At 56.3% G+C, this 18,999-nt stretch overlaps 8 protein-coding genes across 8 annotated transcripts; 4 read left to right on the forward strand and 4 right to left on the reverse strand.

The window, feature by feature from the left end:
* Positions 1-97: 97 nt before the first annotated feature.
* On the reverse strand, positions 98-1,777 carry BDY17DRAFT_244009 (amino acid permease; the record flags this gene model as incomplete). Its single annotated transcript, XM_033730491.1, has 3 exons — positions 98-1,271; positions 1,322-1,527; positions 1,589-1,777. 3 exons carry the CDS (start codon positions 1,775-1,777, stop codon positions 98-100), a joined length of 1,569 nt encoding a protein of 522 aa, XP_033593571.1.
* A 280-nt stretch (positions 1,778-2,057) lies between these two features.
* BDY17DRAFT_987 (Gar1/Naf1 RNA binding region-domain-containing protein) lies at positions 2,058-4,678 on the reverse strand. Its single transcript, XM_033738908.1, has one exon. It carries the CDS (start codon positions 4,594-4,596, stop codon positions 2,338-2,340), a length of 2,259 nt encoding a protein of 752 aa, XP_033593572.1. The 5' UTR covers positions 4,597-4,678; the 3' UTR covers positions 2,058-2,337.
* Positions 4,679-4,864: 186 nt separating this feature from the next.
* On the forward strand, positions 4,865-6,788 carry BDY17DRAFT_314274 (Alg9-like mannosyltransferase family-domain-containing protein; the record flags this gene model as incomplete). Its single annotated transcript, XM_033735801.1, has 2 exons — positions 4,865-4,947; positions 5,042-6,788. The coding sequence occupies 2 exons, from the start codon at positions 4,865-4,867 to the stop codon at positions 6,786-6,788; spliced, it is 1,830 nt and encodes a 609-aa protein (XP_033593573.1).
* A 601-nt stretch (positions 6,789-7,389) lies between these two features.
* BDY17DRAFT_314275 (N-acetyl-beta-D-glucosaminidase) lies at positions 7,390-9,671 on the forward strand (the record flags this gene model as incomplete). Its single annotated transcript, XM_033735802.1, has 4 exons — positions 7,390-8,084; positions 8,389-8,791; positions 8,949-9,210; positions 9,286-9,671. 4 exons carry the CDS (start codon positions 7,390-7,392, stop codon positions 9,669-9,671), a joined length of 1,746 nt encoding a protein of 581 aa, XP_033593574.1.
* Positions 9,672-9,913: 242 nt separating this feature from the next.
* BDY17DRAFT_243514 (DHS-like NAD/FAD-binding domain-containing protein) lies at positions 9,914-11,101 on the reverse strand (the record flags this gene model as incomplete). Its single annotated transcript, XM_033730443.1, has 1 exon — positions 9,914-11,101. One exon carries the CDS (start codon positions 11,099-11,101, stop codon positions 9,914-9,916), a length of 1,188 nt encoding a protein of 395 aa, XP_033593575.1.
* Positions 11,102-12,544: 1,443 nt separating this feature from the next.
* Positions 12,545-13,690, forward strand: BDY17DRAFT_306462 (concanavalin A-like lectin/glucanase domain-containing protein; the record flags this gene model as incomplete). Its single annotated transcript, XM_033735028.1, has 5 exons — positions 12,545-12,668; positions 12,729-12,751; positions 12,892-13,313; positions 13,368-13,586; positions 13,669-13,690. 5 exons carry the CDS (start codon positions 12,545-12,547, stop codon positions 13,688-13,690), a joined length of 810 nt encoding a protein of 269 aa, XP_033593576.1.
* A 959-nt stretch (positions 13,691-14,649) lies between these two features.
* Positions 14,650-16,410, reverse strand: BDY17DRAFT_328592 (S-adenosyl-L-methionine-dependent methyltransferase; the record flags this gene model as incomplete). Its single annotated transcript, XM_033737855.1, has 3 exons — positions 14,650-15,104; positions 15,157-15,684; positions 15,832-16,410. The coding sequence occupies 3 exons, from the start codon at positions 16,408-16,410 to the stop codon at positions 14,946-14,948; spliced, it is 1,266 nt and encodes a 421-aa protein (XP_033593577.1). The 3' UTR covers positions 14,650-14,945.
* A 780-nt stretch (positions 16,411-17,190) lies between these two features.
* On the forward strand, positions 17,191-18,930 carry BDY17DRAFT_244838 (acyl-CoA/sterol acyltransferase; the record flags this gene model as incomplete). Its single annotated transcript, XM_033730574.1, has 1 exon — positions 17,191-18,930. One exon carries the CDS (start codon positions 17,191-17,193, stop codon positions 18,928-18,930), a length of 1,740 nt encoding a protein of 579 aa, XP_033593578.1.
* Positions 18,931-18,999: the final 69 nt, after the last annotated feature.

The raw sequence follows: 18,999 nt of genomic DNA on the forward strand, positions 1-18,999 counted from the left end.
TGTCTCTCCGTCCTGATCTCGCTAGACAACCTCGCGCGTGTCTGTCGTCTTCAATACTCATGTCTTGTTGAGATGGATTGATTCAGCTGGTACATTGCTACACCTTCGGCTCGACCGACACCACCGCTCGCTCAACAACAGGCCCGTGATATTGCTTCCTCCCCCGAATGGCATACCACACCAATCCCAGAATCACAAAGCCACTAAACACCACAATAGACCAGTTCATGGTCACCAGCGTCACCGGCGTTGCGGGCGGGAAGAAGCTGAAGAAGGTTGAAAGGACCAGGAAGACCGCTGCAAATCCATTTGTGAAAATGCCCAGGGCCTTGCCCATTTTCCAGGGGCCGTACTTTACTTCCTCGCCCTTGATTTTCTTGCCCATGATGAGTGTGATGGGGATGAGGTATGACAGGAACAAGCCCGCTTCAGTCAAGGACACAATCGCGTTGAACGCTGCCGTGCTGCCGATGTTAATGAGTCCGATGAGACAGACGATTAATGAGCAGAGCACAATGGCACGCAGTGGCAGGGCCAGCCGTTTGTTCACCTTGGCGAAGTAGTTCGAGAAAGGCAAGCCGCGATCTCGCGCAAAAGCCCAGGTCTGGCGGGATGCGGTGGCGAGGAAGTTCATCGTCGCGAACCACACCATTACAATCAGAATGCTGGCCATTCCGCTCATCCCGGCGGGTCCCACGGCGGCGTAAAAGACCTCCATGTAGTCGTAGCCCGTAGGACTGCTGGTAGCCGCGTTGAAAGTTGGCACAATGCAGTAGGAGAAGGCGATGGCGACGGCCCAGCCCAGCGGTGCATTGATCAAGACCGTACCGATCATCGCGCGAGGCACGACAGTTGCGGCATTAGCGACCTCCTCGCTGAGATGTGCCGGCCCATCGATCCCGATGAAGACGAGGTTGGAGCCGATCAGGCCAATCCACCAGGCCAGTCCGTCGCTTCCCCATCCTCCCGCGTCGGTGAAGGTTCCCCATACGGCGGCCGAAGAGCCCTTGCGACTGAAGTAGAGCAGCGGCACCAAGATGGCAAGAAAGCCGGTGAGATGGAGGACGAAGACGATGCCTTCCACAACTGCGAGTAATCTTGTGCCAACGCTGTTGACGATGAAAGCCACGAAAATGGCGGCGTAAATCAACAGAGTCCCCTGCCAGCGATGAGGCTCATATCCAGCATCGGTCTGCACCAGAACTCCCTGAATCATCGTTCCAACGAAGAAGGCGCCTGCGCATGCGTTACTAATCCATCCTATCGTTGAACTGATATTTCAAGGTTAGCAAGTGCCTTTGTGTCACTTGAAATTGCTTACACCCATCCGCAGAGCCAGCTCAAGAAGACCTTGTACTTCTCTGGCGCCAGCATCGCAGTCCAATGGTATTGCCCTCCAGACGTCGGCCACATGCTCGCCAGCTCCGCCAGGGAAGCCGCGGTGGTCAGCGCGCCGAGGGCGGTGTAAATGAAACCATACACCAGGGATGCAGGGCCGCCGTCAACCATGGCGGTGCTATTGGCGAACTGCCGGAATTCGAGGGTCAGTACTTGTCAGAAAAGAAGAAACGCACTTCTCTTGACTTACATATACTGCTTCCCAGGTGGCCAACATGCTCGTCGTCAAGCCCAGGATGGTCCAGAAGCCAAAGTTGCGGCGGACCACTTGTACCTTTCCCAGTCGCTCCATGTACATCGTATCTTCGTAAGTGTTCCCGGCATTCTCAATCTCCGTTCGCTCATCGGAGACGGTCGATGCGAGTGACTTGGACGGCATGGTGAGTTGTGCGAGCCGAGACAGCCAGGGAACGAGGAGACGATCAAACACGAAGGTGAGGAGAATAAGGACGAGAGATGGACAGAGAAGGACGAGCAAGAGAAGGAGAGAGGGACAAGAGGAAGTAGTACAAGAGTGTGGTGGCCAGTATTACCTTTTGACAAGCCTGCACTACCATCCAGCACAGCTGTGGGTTTTTTTTCTCGCGCAATAGCAGCCACCGCAGCTTGCAACGCTCTACTGGTTATCGATGGGGGTCCGGTGGCTCCTCTCGTAAAATGGGGACTGCACACGATGATTTACAGGTGAGAAAGTGATGTCGATCAGTTGCTCGGGAGAGGGAGGACTACCGCAACGAGTTTAGCCTGAAGGTTAGACTTGACGCGCATCAGCACGTTTTGCTCAACCGAAGCGTTTGATAAGCAACTTAGCGCTTAATAACTTCAACCAGCGCAGCTATGTAGACGCAGGCACCGGCAGCTGAGCGCAGGAGGGCACGTTAGCACCAATAGTGCTGTGCCGTGGCAAAACGCAGTTTGCCTTCGCGGCATGCAGATCCTTTACCGGTGTGGCGGCTGCTGCGGTCCGCCCAGTTGTTTGAAAATATCCGCCAGGTTGGGGAGTGCCGGAGAGCCTGACGGAGCTCCGTATGCAGCAGCCTGCGAGGGGTGTTGAGCATTCGGCGGTCCTGGCATTTGCGGGTGCTGTGGCCAAGAAGCGTAATTGGGAGGCTGCCGCTGTTGTGCCTGCGGTGATTGCTGGGGCTGCCCGGACCACTGCATCTGCTGTCCTTGGAAGAAAGCAGGATTGACGTACGAGCCGGTAGGGGGCATCTGCGCATTGTAGAAGGCTGCTTGAGCTACTGGCGGCTGAGCAGGTGGGATGCCGTATTGGAAGTTGTAGCCGTTGAATTGGTAGGTTTGCGGGCTGGGCGCTTGCTGGGTCGGGTGAGGAGGACGCGAGGCTGGGCGTTGCTGCTGAGGCGGTGATGAATGATGTTGACCACGATCCTGGCGATGCTCGTTGTGTCGATCCGGAAAGCTGTGAGCAGGGCCTCGATGATTGCTTTGCTGGGCTGGGCCACCACGGTCCTGGCCAAAGCCACCGCGGTCCTGACCGTAACCGCCTCGACCGCCCCGCTGATCGAAGCCGCCTCTACCCCGACCACGATCGCCTCGACCACGTCCTCGATCCCCACGCCCTCTATCGCCTCTTCCCCTCCCACGGCCACGCTCAAAGTTGCGCAGAGGCGGTCTCGGGGGTCCACCGGCAGCCATAAGTTGGCTCAAATTGTCAGGCCGCTTGAGCGGGCTGTAAAATTCCTCTCTGATTTCATGACCGTCCTTCACATCTTCGTCATCGTAGTTGATATCGCCGCCGTACTGCTGTGTCGGCGCGTCGCCAGTTCTGACATATGTGTACCCGCTGTCGTGTCCGGGCGCGCCAAAGCTGGAGCCTTGGTGTGCTCTCGCCTCGTTGAATGCGCCTCTGCTCATCACATCTCTTCCTTCCTTCTTCGCATACTTCTTCATTCTCTTGTACTCGGCCTCTTTCTCATCGTCTGAAAATTCAAGATCATCCTCACCAACCTCTTCATCGTGGATATTGCTCGCATCGGTGCCTTTTAAGTTCTTCAATGGTTGTGTGAAGACGAATGAGCTGTGGCTGTCGACATAGAAGACCTCCGTGCCGAGCTGGAGTGCTGCATCCTCGATTTCCTGCTGGTTGGCAAATGCAACACTGTACATTGGTTCTTGGACTCGTCCGATGGTGTCGGCTACGGCGCCAATGACTTTCCGGTCGGCCAGACAGAGCACCGAGCCGTACTCGAGCACTTGATATTCGCCGGTGGTGACTGCTTTGACGAGGATCATCTTGTCCACAATGCTGTCTATCTTGCCGAGCGATGTGATTTTCATGTCTTCTGTCACAACCACGTCGGGTTTCTGAACCGTCTCTTCCTTGACCTCGTTTGTTGTCCGTGGTTGATGGTCTCCAGAGGCGCCTTTTCCTCTTCCCCCATCTTCATCATCTCCCTCACCTGCCATGAGGATCTTGGCGGCGGTGGCAGCATCGAGCATTTCATACCCATCTTCGCTGCCCTCATCGGAATCGTCGGATGAATCGTCGGAGGAGCTGTCCGAGTCTGAGGACTCGCCGTCGGAGGAGTCGAATTGCCACTCGGCCTTTTCGGTCTCTTTCTGTGCCGCTGCTGCTGCTAGGAATTCAGGGTCGTCTTTGGGAGGTTGCGTTGGTTGCGACGCTTCGCCAGTGTTCGGTGCTGGCTCTTCATCGGCTTTCGTTGAAGACTCTGCAATTGGTATGTCGATCGGAGGCTGTGCGCTGGCGTCTCCAATAGCCGCATTCTGCTTGATCTCTCCCTCGCCGTCTTCTGTCGGAGCTTCCTTATCGAAATGAGGCGCACTCGTCTCTACCTGCGTGGTTTCCTGCATGACTTGCGCGGACAGAGGATCTGTGGCATCGATGTGATGTTCCTCCGTGACGAGGTCATTGCCATGTTCGATAGCTTCGGATGGTATATCGTCGACTACATCAACGTCGCCATTCTCCGTCGCATTCGCATCTGGCGTAAACTGCTCTTGATTCGGCACAAGAAGGGCTGATCCGTTCAGATGTGGTGCTTCTCCATCCCCCGAGTCTTGTGCGCCCTGAGCACTCAGCCCGTACACATCATCCCAGTCATCATCGTCCATAATTTCCTCTTGGACCTCCTCCGTGATGTGCAGGGGAGCGTCGAGTCGTGCGCGCTTCGCCGGTCGCGCCTCGTCGGGCTGTTGGAGATCGATGTCGTTTTCCATTGGGAGGGTAAGGTACTTCAATGCGACATGGTGTTCCCAGCCATCAAGACTCGTATAAAAATGAGTGTCTTGAATATTTGTAGCAAAAGTGCTGCATGTTGCTGGTGAAATTTCCCCAAAGGCCCCGGTCCAGACGTCACCCAAGCGCGTCGCCCGGCCAAAAGCTTAATCCGTCGCCCGAACCCACTTTGTCCACTCCACCTCATGCAGGTACACTTCTGGATTGCCCGTGCCATCTCCTTGAATACAACTCAGTAAGGAGTCAAGCATGGCAGACACTGCTGCTCGCCCGGCACAGCCCGCGCCTTCAGCTCCCGCCAAAGATGCGGCAAATACAGTCCCGTCCAAAGCGTACGTAGCCATTGCGCCAAAGTTGCAACCGTGTCTAATTCAACACCAGACCAACCACACCACCCCCTCATGACCCCCTCCCCTTACGACTCAGCGTGACATTTGCCATCTTCTTCGCCAGCCACATCATCGCCGCACTCTACCATCCCATCCAGGACTGCGACGAGGTCTTCAACTTCTGGGAACCCACTCACTACTTCAACCACGGCAATGGCTTCCAAACCTGGGAGTATTCTCCCGCCTACGCCATCCGATCCTGGGCCTACACCGGCCTACATGCCCTCATCATCTTCCTCGCCAGTCCCCTGGCCGGCGTCTTCGGTGGCAAAGTTGCCGAGTTCTACCTTCTTCGCATATTCCTCGCCGCCGTCTGTGCCCTTGCCGAAACCCGCTTGTTCTCCAAAATCGCAGCCATCTTGAACCCCAGGATTGCCATTACCTTCCTCATCGTCATGACCACCTCTCCCGGCATGTTCCACGCCAGCATTGCCTATCTGCCCTCCAGCTTCGCCATGTACATGGCCATGTTCGGCGTCGCAGCCTTTATGGACTGGCGCGGCGGTCTACGAACAGCCGAAGCCATCGCCTATTTTGGAGCTGGAACAGTCTTAGGCTGGCCTTTTGCTGCCGCCCTGATTATTCCCTTTCTGGCCGAAGAGGCTGCGATTGCATGGGTTGCGGATGAGGAAGCTCAGTACGCATTTCTCGACCGGGTGTGGAACGGGCTCATTCGCGCATCCATGGTCCTCGCCACCCAGGCCGTCACCGACAACTTCTTCTACAAGCACCTTGAAGTCGTCCCCTTCAACATCATCCGCTACAACATCTTCTCCGCCAAGGGTGGCCCGAATCTCTACGGCACGGAAGCATGGCATTTCTATCTGCGCAACTTGTTCCTCAACTTTCATGTCTGGTTCCTCCTAGCGCTACTTGCGATGCCCCTGATGCTTCTCCAGCAATCCCTCCGAGCCAAAGGAGCGACAAAGACGAGCCACTTGCGCGGTCTTGTCTTCCTTTCCCCCTTCTATCTGTGGCTTGCCATCTTTACTCTCCAGCCGCACAAGGAAGAGCGATTCATGTATCCTGCTTACCCCCTCCTCGCTCTCAACGCCGCCGTGGCGCTGCACATTATCCTCGCCAATTTCGGCTCGAGCGATCCCAAGCACGCAATCAGCAAGATTCCAGTTCAACTCCGCCTCACCGCAATACTTCTCTTCGTCGTTGCCAGCCTGGCAGTCTCCGCATCGCGAACAATCGGCACCATTTCAGCATACAACGCTCCACTCTCAATCTACAAGCCCCTCCATGACACCAACATCGCCCGACCTGGCTCACTTGTCTGCCTCGGCAAGGAATGGTACCGTTTCCCCTCCCATTACCTCCTCCCCGACAACGTGCGCGCCAAACTCATCAAATCCTCCTTCTCCGGCCTCCTCCCCGGCGAATTCCACGAAGCACAACCCGGCGCCGCCCTCGGCATCTTCCCCGGCACCTTTATGGAACCCTCCGGGATGAACGACGAAAACCGCGAAGATCCAAGCAAGTACACGGACATCAAGCACTGCGACTTTGTCGTCGACCTGCGATTACCCAGCACGCCGGCCACCACACAAGAGCCGGATTTCATCTCCGACCGGGAGACGTGGGAGCGCGTCAAGTGTCTGCCTTTTCTGGATGCGGCGGGCACGAGCACGCTGGGCCGGCTGGGCTGGTTGCCTGATTCGCCGCTTGTGCCGGAGCAGCATCGGCGGGTGTGGGGAAAGTATTGTCTTTTGAAGCGGAGGAGGGGGCATGGGAAGGGGGAGAAGGGGGGGTTGCCGCATATTGAGGTGTTGAGTTAGGTTTGTTCATACTTGTATGCATTGTATTTTGATGTCCCTGTCGCGGGACAATCTCAGCCACAGCATCTAGGCACGGTGAATTGGACATAGGCCGGCATACTGTGGGAATGGAAGTATCAACGAGATGAAGTGACCGGCTTCCCCCGGATTGGCCGGTCCACCGCCATGATCTACAGCTTGGCCGAGTTGGGAAGGTCGTACTCTATTCCGTGAGGTGGTGGTGAAGCAACCCTGACGTTGCAATGGCATTTCATCGTGGTTGTATTACCTAAGCTCGCGCCTGTCAGACAGTCTTCAGTGTACAGTTACATGAATGAGATACGACAGGTATAGGAGTAACGTAGTGACGTCGCACTGCAATGGCTCCGTCCCCGCGTCGATCATCCGGCATTATTACGCTGCTGTCACGTCCCGCTGGAACCACGGATGCCGGCGCCACTGATGCTGCAACGGTTGTGATTCAGCCCACCTCATGCTGTAACGCGCGAGAGGGGAAGTGGTGCACGTGCGGTGTAATTATTGTGTAGAAGGTGTCGCATTAAAGTGGCCAGCATCGCCAAACAGCGCGCGCTGATCGACTACATCTCCATTTCCCGCAATCATGGCAATGTGGTGGCTAGCAATCCTCTCGCTCGTCGGGTTCTCCCTCGCAATATGGCCCCTGCCCGTCAACCAGAGCATGGGCACCGACGTAGTGTGGATTAATAAAAACGTCAACATCACCTACAGCGGCCCGCACGTCGTGGGTGGGCAATACGCACGACAAAAGGCCCTCACCCACTTCACCCGCCAAAGCAACAATGCCACGAATAGCACCTCCGCCTGGACGAGCCGTATCATCAACACGGCCATCAACAGCACCTACGCCACGCTGTTCGAGTACGGCATCAGCGCGTGGAAATTCAACCCGCGCATGTCCGACTTCGAGCCGGCGCCCAACGCCTCAGGAAACGTGTACATCACGTCCATCCAGCTGCAGCAGAATGCCTCCGATCCCGCCGACATCATGAAGCCAGCGGTCGGCAGCGTCGATGAATCGTACACCCTCAGCGTCAGCAGTGCGGGCGAGGTGCTGATTACGGGGGTGTCGTCTCTCGGCTTGGCTCACGGCCTCACCACTTTCACTCAACTTTTCTTCTCGCATTCCGCTGGATCGGTGTATACGAAACTGGCGCCTGTGGAGATTTCCGATAAGCCGATGTTCCCCTGGCGTGGTCTTAATATCGACTGTTCGCGGACCTTTAAGCCGGTGGCGGATTTGAAGCTCATGATCGATGCGCTTGCTTACAACAAGATGTAAGAACTCAAGGACGACTTCCCTATGAGTAATGCTGTCTCTGCGATGCGGAGAGATGTCTTCCATCTTGAAATGGATCCGGCGCAGATGCATGCTCTGGGAATCGCCCAGTATACTCACATTTTTTGACCACCGTGCTGACGCTGAATCGATGCATAGGAATATTGCCCACCTGTACGTCAATATTGGAAGCAACCGCTGCCTTGAACAATGCTGTCCACGCTCTCCTAGAACATATCCAACTTGGATTGCCTGTCGTCCTCTCTGTCGTGCATTGTGTCCAAGCTGACCCCAAAACTTCAGGCACATCACCGACAGCCAATCGTGGCCATTGGTGATCCCTTCAATGCCCGACCTCGCAGACAAAGGCGCCTACGTGTCGTTCCAAAAGTATATCCCCTCAGACATCTACGACTTGCAGGAATACGGCGCTCTCCGCGGCGTGCAAGTGGTCCTCGAAATCGACCAACCAGGCCACACCTCTTCCATCTGGTTCTCATATCCAGAGCTGATCTCTGCGTTCAACGTGCAGCCCGGCTGGACCACTTACTGCAACGAACCGCCTTGCGGCACCCTCAACTTGAACGATACGAACGTCTCGGACTTCCTCGAGAAGCTCTTCGACGACCTGCTACCCAGACTCAAGCCTTTGACCAGCTATTTCCACCTCGGCGGGGACGAGATAGACGCCGCAGACTATGAATTAGCAAGTCTCCCTGCCCTCTGAGAGTGTCGTCGTTGCTGGGACAAGTCACGTGCATTTGAATTCACCCTAGGGGGTCCCACGTGCATAGAACCCTTGAGAAGAGCCAACGACACCCACTGTCCTTTACTGACTCATGCTAATTGTGATGATGATGCAGGATCCCACCGTCCGATCGAATTCGACGTCTGTGGTGCAAGCACTACTCCAGAAATTCCAGGACCGAAACCAGAATCAACTGAAGCAATACGGCTTCACATCCCTTGTTTGGGAGGAACAGCTACTCGTTTGGAATCTGACGCTTCCCAAAGACACTATCGTCCAAACTTGGTTGAGCAGCCAATCCGCCAAAGAAGTGGTGGCGAAAGGCTACCGGGCGCTCGTAGGCGCATATGAGCTTTGGTACCTTGACTGCGGACACGGTAAGTCTATCTCAGGCCAACTTAATGCTACGGATGGCTAATCAACTACAGGCCAATGGGTCGACTTCCACCAAGGAGCAGATTCAGCGAAGTACTGGCCATATCTCGACTACTGCAACCCCCTCCACAACTGGAAGGAGATGTACAGCCTGGACCCCATCCAAGACATCCCCGAGAATCAGCAACACCTCATCCTAGGAGGAGAATGCAGCATCTGGAGCGAACAGACCGACAGCGCAAACTTCTTTCAGATGGTGTGGCCTCGGACGTGCGCCGCCGCGGAGGTTCTCTGGAGCGGCGCGAAGGATGCGTCAGGGCAAAATCGCTCGCAGATCACGGCTAGTCCGCGGTTGGCGGACATGAGAGAGCGACTGGTAGGCATGGGAGTCTATGGCGCGCCGATCCAGATGCCGTTCTGTACGCAGAATGGGACGCAATGCGTATGGCCGCTGGGAGCTTGAAGTGAGCGGAAGGATATGCATATTTTGAGCATGAACCTACAAGACACAGCTCTTTTAATGTCAAATGGAACTTCTCCGGAGATTTGGCACCGTCGAAGCAGCGGCTGCCTCGCTCTGTACCTTAGCCCAAACGAGCAAAGCGACTGAGATGACCCTTATAATCACGCTGATGGATGTGGAGCGAATGAACGGGTATTTGATGCTACATTCTAAGAAACTGAGAACAGGTCCGTTATGAGAGGTCAATCCTTCTTTCCTCCTTCAGACTTTGCCGTTTGGTCTTTCTCCGCAACGACCGGCGTCGTTGAAGCAGCGCCCTCCTTCTTCGAAGCCTCGTTCGATACGAAGACATGGTTGAGATTCCCCTTCTCATCCTCGTGCTGCGATGATGCGACGGACTTCGGAGCCGACGATGAACCTCCGCGAACCTTCTCTTCATGCCACTTGGACAGATTCAGCGTCTCGTCCACTTCCTTGGTCAACTTATCAATCTCATCCTCCAGCACTTCATCCTTGTCCTTCGGTGGCGCTTCCTTCTCCGCCTCTGCGTCTGTCGGTGCATCCCTCGGCGCCGTCTTCGCCCACAGCGCTTCCAGCTCCTTCAACCACCCACACGCCTTTGCAAGTTTCCTCACGCCTTCGTCACAGTCTCCAATCAGCAGTACATCGTCCGCCTGGGAACCGAAACCACCAACCCTCTCCTTATTGATAAGAAGTCTCGGCGTCTCCTCCCTCACCATCCCCGGCAAGGAAGCGAAAGGCTGCACCGTCAAACTAGTACCCATGACGATGACCAAATCCGACTCGTATGGCAGCATGCGGTTCTGGAAGAATGACGCAGGCAGTTGCTCGCCGAAGAAAACAATCTCTGGTTTAACCAGCCCCTTGCAAAGCTCGCATCGAGGGATCGTCTTCTCCTCGATGTGCAACTTGATGTACTCCTCCGGATAGGGCATGCTGCAATCGATGCAGCTCTGGCGGGCGAATGATCCGTGCGCCTCGACGATTTTGTCGTCGGGTACGCCTGCCTCGCGGTCCAGACAGTCGATGTTCTGCGTAAAGTGCTTGAGGAGCAATCCCTTGTCATTCAGAAGTCTGATAAACGAATGCGTGATTGTCGGGCGAAATTTGCCGGGATATAACTCGTGGGCTAGTTCGTAGAAGGGCTCAGGCGATCTGCGGAAGAAGTTGATATCGAACACCGCCTCAGCATATGGCAGATTCAGCCTTGCGAGGTTGGCGTAGAGTCCCGTATCCGGCGATCGGAAGTCGGGGATACCAGCACTCGTACTGATGCCCGCACCAGTCATGACGCAGATCTTCTTCACCTGGCCACTCTTGATGTGCTCCGCCAGAGCCTCGACGGTGCGACCAGGAAGTGTCCGGGGCGCGACGGACTCGTCGACGGGCGAAGACTCGTCATTACCCATATTGAAGAAGCGGCCGACGCTGTCTCGCCAGGTAGTGTCTCTCGCTCCGCCGCCTTTCTGACCGCGGTGCGGCTTGCGTTGGCGCCCAATAGTTGCGAGGAGCTGGCGGAAGAAAGTGGGAATATTGGTAGGGGAATCGGGGGTTCTGTCGGGTCCGGTAGAGGTATATGATAGAGCCTGGTCCTCGCCGGCGGGTGGCGAATATGCGGAGGTGTGACGCAGAAGTAGAGTTGCAGCGCAGGGAAGGACTATAGCACAGTTCAGGCGGTCCAGTATCATCCACGGGCTGTATTGTTCTTCGAGTGTGTTGTGGGGGTTGGCATGTACTGGAGTCGGGAGACGCACGCACAACGTCGAGTTTGAAGAGGGAACGATGAGCTCACGTGATCCGTGCCACGATTGCAGCAGAGCTCTGCGCCACACTTTGCCACACGCATCAACTTCGAGCTTTCCTCTTCCCTCGCGGAATCTCGACAGCCTCGCAGCCTTCTCTCACGTCCGAGGCATTAGGACAACACTGATTTACACGAAATGGATGCAATGTGTCCAACTGCCGCTTCGCGTCCGCCTTTGTCTGAACAGTAGATGAGCGAGACGACGGCGCTAACCGAAGGCAAGACTACAGGACAGCGTCGCATCGAATGTCAAGCAGCATCGGACCAACGTCCCTGTCAGGAGATTGCTTCCGACAGCGTTGGAATAGCCGCTCACAAGTCGTCGCACGTGAAGTTCAAATAACGAGATTCTCCCTCCAGCAGCAAGGACATACCTTGGCTGGATAGAGTTCGGCAGTTGCTGACATCAAAAGCTTAAATCTCGGCAACGGCCTGCGCGAACCGTTGTTTGGTCCAAAGTGTACCTGGCGCACCATGTGGCGAGGCGAGGCCAGACGCGACAACAGGGCCTGGGTGAGGAGATGGAGCCTCACAATCCTCGCTGCGATGAGGGTCTTCGTCGATTGACCAAGCATTTCGCCATTTCCCCCACGATATGGACCCTCATCTGTCAATCCATCCGTTCCGCTGAAGATTTGCACTAGTCCACGTGGTTGTACTGCCCGTTTTCGACGCCTTCCCAGCCTTGTTCTCAACCCCGCTCGATTGCCTACGCCCTGCTTGCATTACACGTGCACAACACAGCACTAAACGTGGCAACAGAGAGGCTTAAGCACCACAGCGAGATGCGGATTACAGAAGAGCCAGTGCCCAGTGAGGAATCATGGGGCAAAGATGTTGGTCAGGACCGGGATGGGGTGGCGGTCGAGGCCTAGCCGAGCAAGTTGAAGCGCTGGTCTAGCCACCACTCTCCTAACCGAACCCCAGGCTGAAGGCAAAATGGGCCAAGACGATGATGCTAGATGAGCCGCCTCCTCCTCCACGCCTTTTTGTTTATTTCTCGAAACATCGGAAAGATTGCGAGCACCTGCATGCACGATCTGCAGTCATGGCTGACATGTTCTCCCTCATCACCTTCCTTGGGCTGCTCCTCGCTCCTCTTGCTTGCTCGCAGGATATCGCGGAAACCTTGTGCGGGCAATATGGCGTCTACTCTGCTGAGCCATATCTCTGTACGCAAACCCCACTGCTCCTCTGCTTGTTGCGCACTAATACTGACTTTACCTCTTTAGATAACAACAACGCTTGGAATGAGGTGGGTAGTATTACAGCTTGCATACAACTACGCCAACTGACATCGAGATTGCTTCAGGACGACTCAGGTTCGAGTTGTACATATGTAACTACCACCGTTGTTGCCGTATCACCCAGCGCAATCTCTAACTCACTCTGCAGATCTCGAACAGTGTAGAGGGAGCATTCCATCCCTTCTATACCCTATGGAAGTGGACCTCGGAGCCGCCCGTGGTCCACGGCTTTCCCGACATCGAACTCAAGACCGACCTTCTGCCGCTGCAAGTCAGCTCGCTGCATGCGCTCAACGTTTCCGCATCATGGTCGCTCAAGCCGGTGTCTCTGATCCCAGGCGCCTCTGCCGATCCCAACACGCAGCCAGACGCCGATGCCCTGCAAGCAAATGGCATCCAGTGCAATGTCGCTCTTGACATGTTTGCCGACGCGAATGCAGAAGCCTCGCAAACTCCCGCCAAGCAGAAATACGAGATCATGGTTTGGCACGCTCGATTCGGCGCAGCTGCTGTGCCGATTGGCTGGACGAGCGGTGCGGTTGCTACCATCACGATTGGCGGCTCCGATTAGTACGTATCGCCTTGACCTGGAAATCGACGTTCTCGCTAACGCCGCAATCCCAGCTCGCTGTACACTGGCACGAATTCCAACGGCCAAACCGTCCTCACCTGGCTCGCCAACGAGACGGTGACGGACTTTAGCTTCGACGTTGCCCCTTTGATGGGTTTCCTTGTTGACCAGCAGCACCTACCTAGCGATGTCTATTTAGGGACGATCCAGTTCGGCAGCGAGACCTTCTATGCCGACAACCAGATGAACTTCTCCGTCTCGGCCTTCTCCGCGTACGTGGAAACCACCGCGGGCTCTGGCGCTGGGCTTCCGCATCCGAGCAGTGTTCATACCAGTGCTGCATCGCATCCGCAGATGCCATTGGGAATCACCGTGATCGTCGGGTGTGCCAGCATCGCATTTGCAACATTTGCTACCGGATCCGGGCTATTTTGGCGTGTGAGGAGTCCGTGTGGAAGGCAATAGCAAAGATTCCCCACGGAAGCTCAAAGCAGCTGAGCGTAAATGGGGTTCACATCTTCCAACCGTCCCTTGCTGAGTCCAGCAAAACGTGCAGCTTCAGGCAAGAGCCATCGCAGACGGATCTTCGATCGCCGCTGATAGCTGCTCGAACAACCCCACTCAGCCAGCCCCATCAGAAGGCCAGCAGGACGGCGTCAGAGATCGGGAACGAGGCTCCTAGGGATGAAGAGGAGAAAGCCGGCGAAGAGTTTTCCTCAGTCGAGAAAGGCTCGGCGATCAGAAAGCATGTTCCCACCCTGGCGGAGTCCTAGCATGCTTGCGACTAAAGAGCGGACACGTGATGAAAGGCGACATCTGGTGATTTCACGCACCAGACGACGAAGAAAGTTCACAGCCTCAATTGAATATCTACTTCGTTCCAATTCATTCCATCCCCACCCCTCGTTGCCCCCTTTAATTCCGCGGGCAACTGCCAGCGCACCTCAAGTCATACACACCACGCTTCATCGAGGTATCAGTAAGCGAATGATTCACGCGGTCTAGGAGTACAGCAAAGAATACACCGTTCAACTTCCCCTTACACATGCAGGGAAGACCGCAACGTAGACTGACTGGATGGAGTTTCTGGTGACATCGCGCATCTTCGAGCAACTTCTCATTGCTATATAGGTAGTCTTTATAATTATCTCCGCGGGAAATTGGGGTCTGAACCATCAGGCATTGTGGTTCTTGAGCCTTCGCCATTACAGCATGGCATGGTGTGACTCGTACATTCGCCATCGATCCTCCAAAAACACTGCGCGCATGGAGGATGTTGATCGCCCATACTAGTCCCGCGTCTCGTCCGGCTCTCACGGGTTGTGACCAGCATACCAGCAACTCGAAGGAAGACGTCTGGTGCAACGTGCCGAAGCTGGTGAGTCACGTGCATCATTCTAGCAATCACCCGGGAATTCCGCGAACCAGATGTCCTGCACGAGGCCGTACGCTGGGGTCGGCGTCCGCAGTTCAATGGCGCGTTCTTCTTCACGCCATCGTAGTCGCGCAATGTCCTCTCAGCCGTGGAGGCATCATCCGGGAGACAGCACGAGGACCCGTGCGCGTGGAGGACTGAAAGCGACTGCTGCTCGTTAACGATATAAGCGGCCAGAAGTGTCGAGCAGCAGCATTCAGCCCAGGAACTTGCAGGTCGGGAGGCGATAGGTCTTGATGTTGGCCCAGTACGGTCGGCGCACCCCCTCCCATTCGCCACGGCCGGCCAGATCGGGTACATCAATGTCCATCCACTCGACGTCCAGACCGGCTTCGTCTAGGTGGAATTCGACGACCTGTATATTGTTAGCGACATGAAAGAAACAATCTGGAGGTAGAGATGCTCACCTTGGTATACACATCGTAGCACACTTGCCGATCCGCGCCAAGCCCGTTGTAGAAGCCAAACAACCCGTGCGTGCCCAGCAGAGCAATGACATATTCATCAAAGAACAACTTCAGGTCACTGTAGTCTTCGGCATAGGTATCGTAGTACATGGCGTCAAGCTCGACGCCCTCGGCGATCAACTTTGGCAACACATCCTGCCATTTCCCCTGATGAATTCTCACATTCGGCTTCTCGAACCAGCCCTTCTCTCGCATGCGCTCAATGACCTGCGGATGCGCCTCGACAATGTGGTGTTCGGCGGGCGAGTTGGCGAGGAACATGGTGTCGACAATGCCCATTCCAAATCCAACGTTCATGGTGCGAAGGCCGGGTTTGGGACAGAGCTTGTTGGCGGAGATTTTCATAATCTCCGTCTCCCAGTCCATCATGACCGCGTTCTTGTCGGAGTCGAGCAAGCGGTCGGCGGAGTAGGTCAGGTTGGAACGCAGGTAGTCCTCGCTGTTGACGTTGGGGTTGGTGAGGACGGGCTGGGTTTCGTGAGTGGAGTTCTGGGCGCTGGCACGTGTGGGCGAGCCGGACGCGGAACCAGAGTTAGAGCTGCCAGATGAAGCATTCTCATCCTCGATCTTGTAGGAAGGGTTGGGACTGGGTTCGAAGCCTTCGAATTCTTGCACGCCATTGGTATTCCGCGGCAATGGTTCATTGCGTTTGGGCGCGGGTTCAAAGCCGATGATGTCGTCGTCGTCGTGGTGATCATCATCATGGGTTCCATCCTCGCCGTCCACTGGCTCATCGGGCAGCAACTCATAGTCGTCCAGGCGACTGAACAGCAGCTCGGCTCGCACACCAGCATCTACAATCGCATCATAGACCTTTGACAGGCCCAGTCGGAGCGCAAGACAGCCCGGGGTGTCGTCGTTATTGTCCAGCTCATTCCAGATGGCCCCATTCTCAAACAGCAGCTGCACCGTGGCCAATGCGGACTGCTCGCTGAGAGCATGGCCATTGATCGCGTCGCCCTCGCCATTCATGCCCGTCTCGTCCTGCACGTGCTCGTCGGGTTCGCATGAAGCAATGGCGGCGTGGAGGGGGGAGAAGCCGGTGTCGGAGTCCTGGACTTTGGCATCGTAGGTGCGGAAGAGTTTGCGCAGGGCGTCGAGGTCGTGGTTGGTGGCCGCGAGCAGGATTTCTTCGGTCGAGGTGTCGGCATCAATGGCGGCGGAGAGGGTGGCGTCGATGCTCGCCGAGGCCATGATGACGGGGGGGCGGGCACATCCAGCACGCACAGCACTGCACACGGGTATGAAGAGGGGAAGGGATCAGGTGAAGCAGGGCAGGTAGGAGAAAAAGCCACGAGGCAGGCCAAGCCAAGGCACGGGAGCGGGTCAAGCAGAAGCGAGACGGCGGGCGGGAAGATGAAACCGCAAGTGCGATGCTGTGGTGGGGTCGCACGAAGCGCCGGCAAGAGCCGCCATTGGCCGTGCCGTCGTGCCGCCGTGCCTTCCCTGAGCTTCGAGGGGCCTGAGGCGAACGTCACAGCACAGGGCAGTCTGGGGAGGTGTACGTGTGATGCTTATGGCGCACAGGGCAGGCATCGCATCATCTTGCCACATCGACATGAATCTCACACTGCTTCTCTCTCATCCACCCAGGCTGTCCGGCGCTGCTTCTCCCAACACCTGCGGAGCCAGTATCCCCCTGAAGCAATGCCGGCACTCCTGGCATCTCCCTCATTGCAGGGGTCGGGAAGCACCAATCCATCCGCAGCCTTGAAGTTTCGCGATGTAAATTACAGAGACGGCACCTCTCGCAGCAAAGACAACGGCAATGGTCATAGGAACGACAAGGGCGATGACAGTGCTGCCCTCCTCACCCCGCCCAACGGACCAGGAGATCTGGACTCTTCGGATGAGATGGGAAGCCACGACGAGCTCGAATTGGATCCCGACACCTTGATTGCCAGGCGGAGCATTGATGTCGGCCGTGACCCTTCCAATCCTACGACCACCGCCTCCTCCGACTTCACCCCCGTCATGCTCGGCCTCAAGCGAAGGACCAACAGCATCCCCGTGCGCCTGGAGAAGACGACTCACAAAGGCCGCTACATCCTCACCGCCGATGACCCAGACATCAAAGAAATCCTCCGCAAAGGCATTGAACGAGAGCAGGTGGAACGCGGGCACGCCAAATTGCGCTCCTCCTTCCGCGACCTCCTCTTCACCCCTCGCCTGACGGCCTTCGACCGCCGCAATCCATCCGCTGCCCACTCGCCCTTCTTCGGCTTCTTCACCCTCTTCTGGATCGCCATGGTACTGATGCTTGTCAAAGTGTCGATGCAAAACTATCGCGACTACGGCAGCGTGCTGGGCAGCAACCAGATTATGAAGATGATGTTCAGCCATGACGTCTGGGTGCTGGCGGTAACGGACGGCGTGATGTGCGCAGCAACCACTCTGACCTATCTATTCCAGCTGGTCGTGCATCAAGGCTGGCTGCGATGGGAGCGGGGCGGCTGGATTGTGCAGAACATCTGGCAGTCCCTCTTCCTCGGCGCTGCCATTGGCTGGGCGTACTTTCGAGAATGGCCCTGGACGCACACCATCTTCGTCGTGCTGCATGGACTGGTGTTCCTGATGAAGCAACACAGCTACGCCTCCTACAACGGCCACTTATCCACCGTGTACCGGAGACGCCAAGTGCTGGAAGGCAAGCTGGAACACCTCGAGCAAATGGAACCCAATGCCACCTCCCCCACCCGCCCCACCTTCTTCGGACGCAGTCTAGATGGCTCGCGACGCAGTATCGACAGTGCCCTCCCGACAGATCTTCCAGAGTCCGCAACCAACCCTCGCCCTTCGTTACGACCGCGCACCGCCACCAACTTCACCAGCGAGAAATCCGACGTCGCCACCGTAGCCCGGGCAATCGAATCAGGCGACGCCATCGACACCACACAGCTGCACACGTTCGAAAACGTCATCAAAGCCGAGCTCGCCGACCTGACCAAAGAACTGCAAGGCAAGAGCTCCTCCGCGCGCACCGCCTACCCGCACAACCTCACCCTCTACAATTTCCTCGACTACATCTGCCTGCCCACGCTCGTCTACGAGCTCGAGTATCCGCGCCAGGAGCGGACAAACTGGTGGTTCGTAGCGGAAAAGATAACAGCCACCTTCGGCGTGCTGTGCGTAATGATGGTCATCTCGCAAGCCTTCATCTACCCGCCCGTCGCCAAAACGGTCCGGATGAAAGAAGCCGGCATGCCGCTCGAACAACGCTGGCAAGAACTGCCCTTCATCGTCTCCGACATGCTCTTCCCCCTGCTCATCGAGCAGCTCCTCACCTGGTACCTCATCTGGGAGTGCATCCTGAACGTGCTCGCGGAGCTGACGTGCTTTGCCGACCGCGGCTTCTACGGCGACTGGTGGAACTCCGTGACGTGGGACCAGTACGCGCGCGACTGGAATCGCCCCGTGCACAATTTCCTGCTGCGCCATGTGTACCACAGCTCCATCTCCACCTTCCACTTGAGCCGGAACGCGGCGACGTTTGTCACGTTTTTGCTGTCGGCGTTGGTGCACGAGATGTGCATGGCCATCATGTTCAAGAAGGTGCGGGGGTATTTGCTTTGCTCGCAGTTGTTGCAGATGCCGTTGGTCAGTCTGAGTCGGTCGAAGTTGATGAAGGGCAGGGATGTATTGGGAAATGTGATCTTTTGGATCGGGCTGTTCATTGGGCCGAGTTTGTTGACGAGCTTGTACTTGGTTATGTGAAGGATGTACGCATCTGCGGGAGATATAGACATAGAAGTATCACTGTGCTAGGATCTCCATTCCATGTTC

This window comes from Neohortaea acidophila, assembly GCF_010093505.1.
Source record: "Neohortaea acidophila strain CBS 113389 unplaced genomic scaffold BDY17scaffold_1, whole genome shotgun sequence".
In the NCBI taxonomy this organism is placed as follows: domain Eukaryota; kingdom Fungi; phylum Ascomycota; class Dothideomycetes; order Mycosphaerellales; family Teratosphaeriaceae; genus Neohortaea; species Neohortaea acidophila.

What these genes read in the sequence shown, in the direction of transcription:
- BDY17DRAFT_987 (XM_033738908.1), bottom strand. Translation starts at nt 4,596, where the DNA reads ATGGAAAACGACATCGATCTCCAACAGCCCGACGAGGCGCGACCGGCG.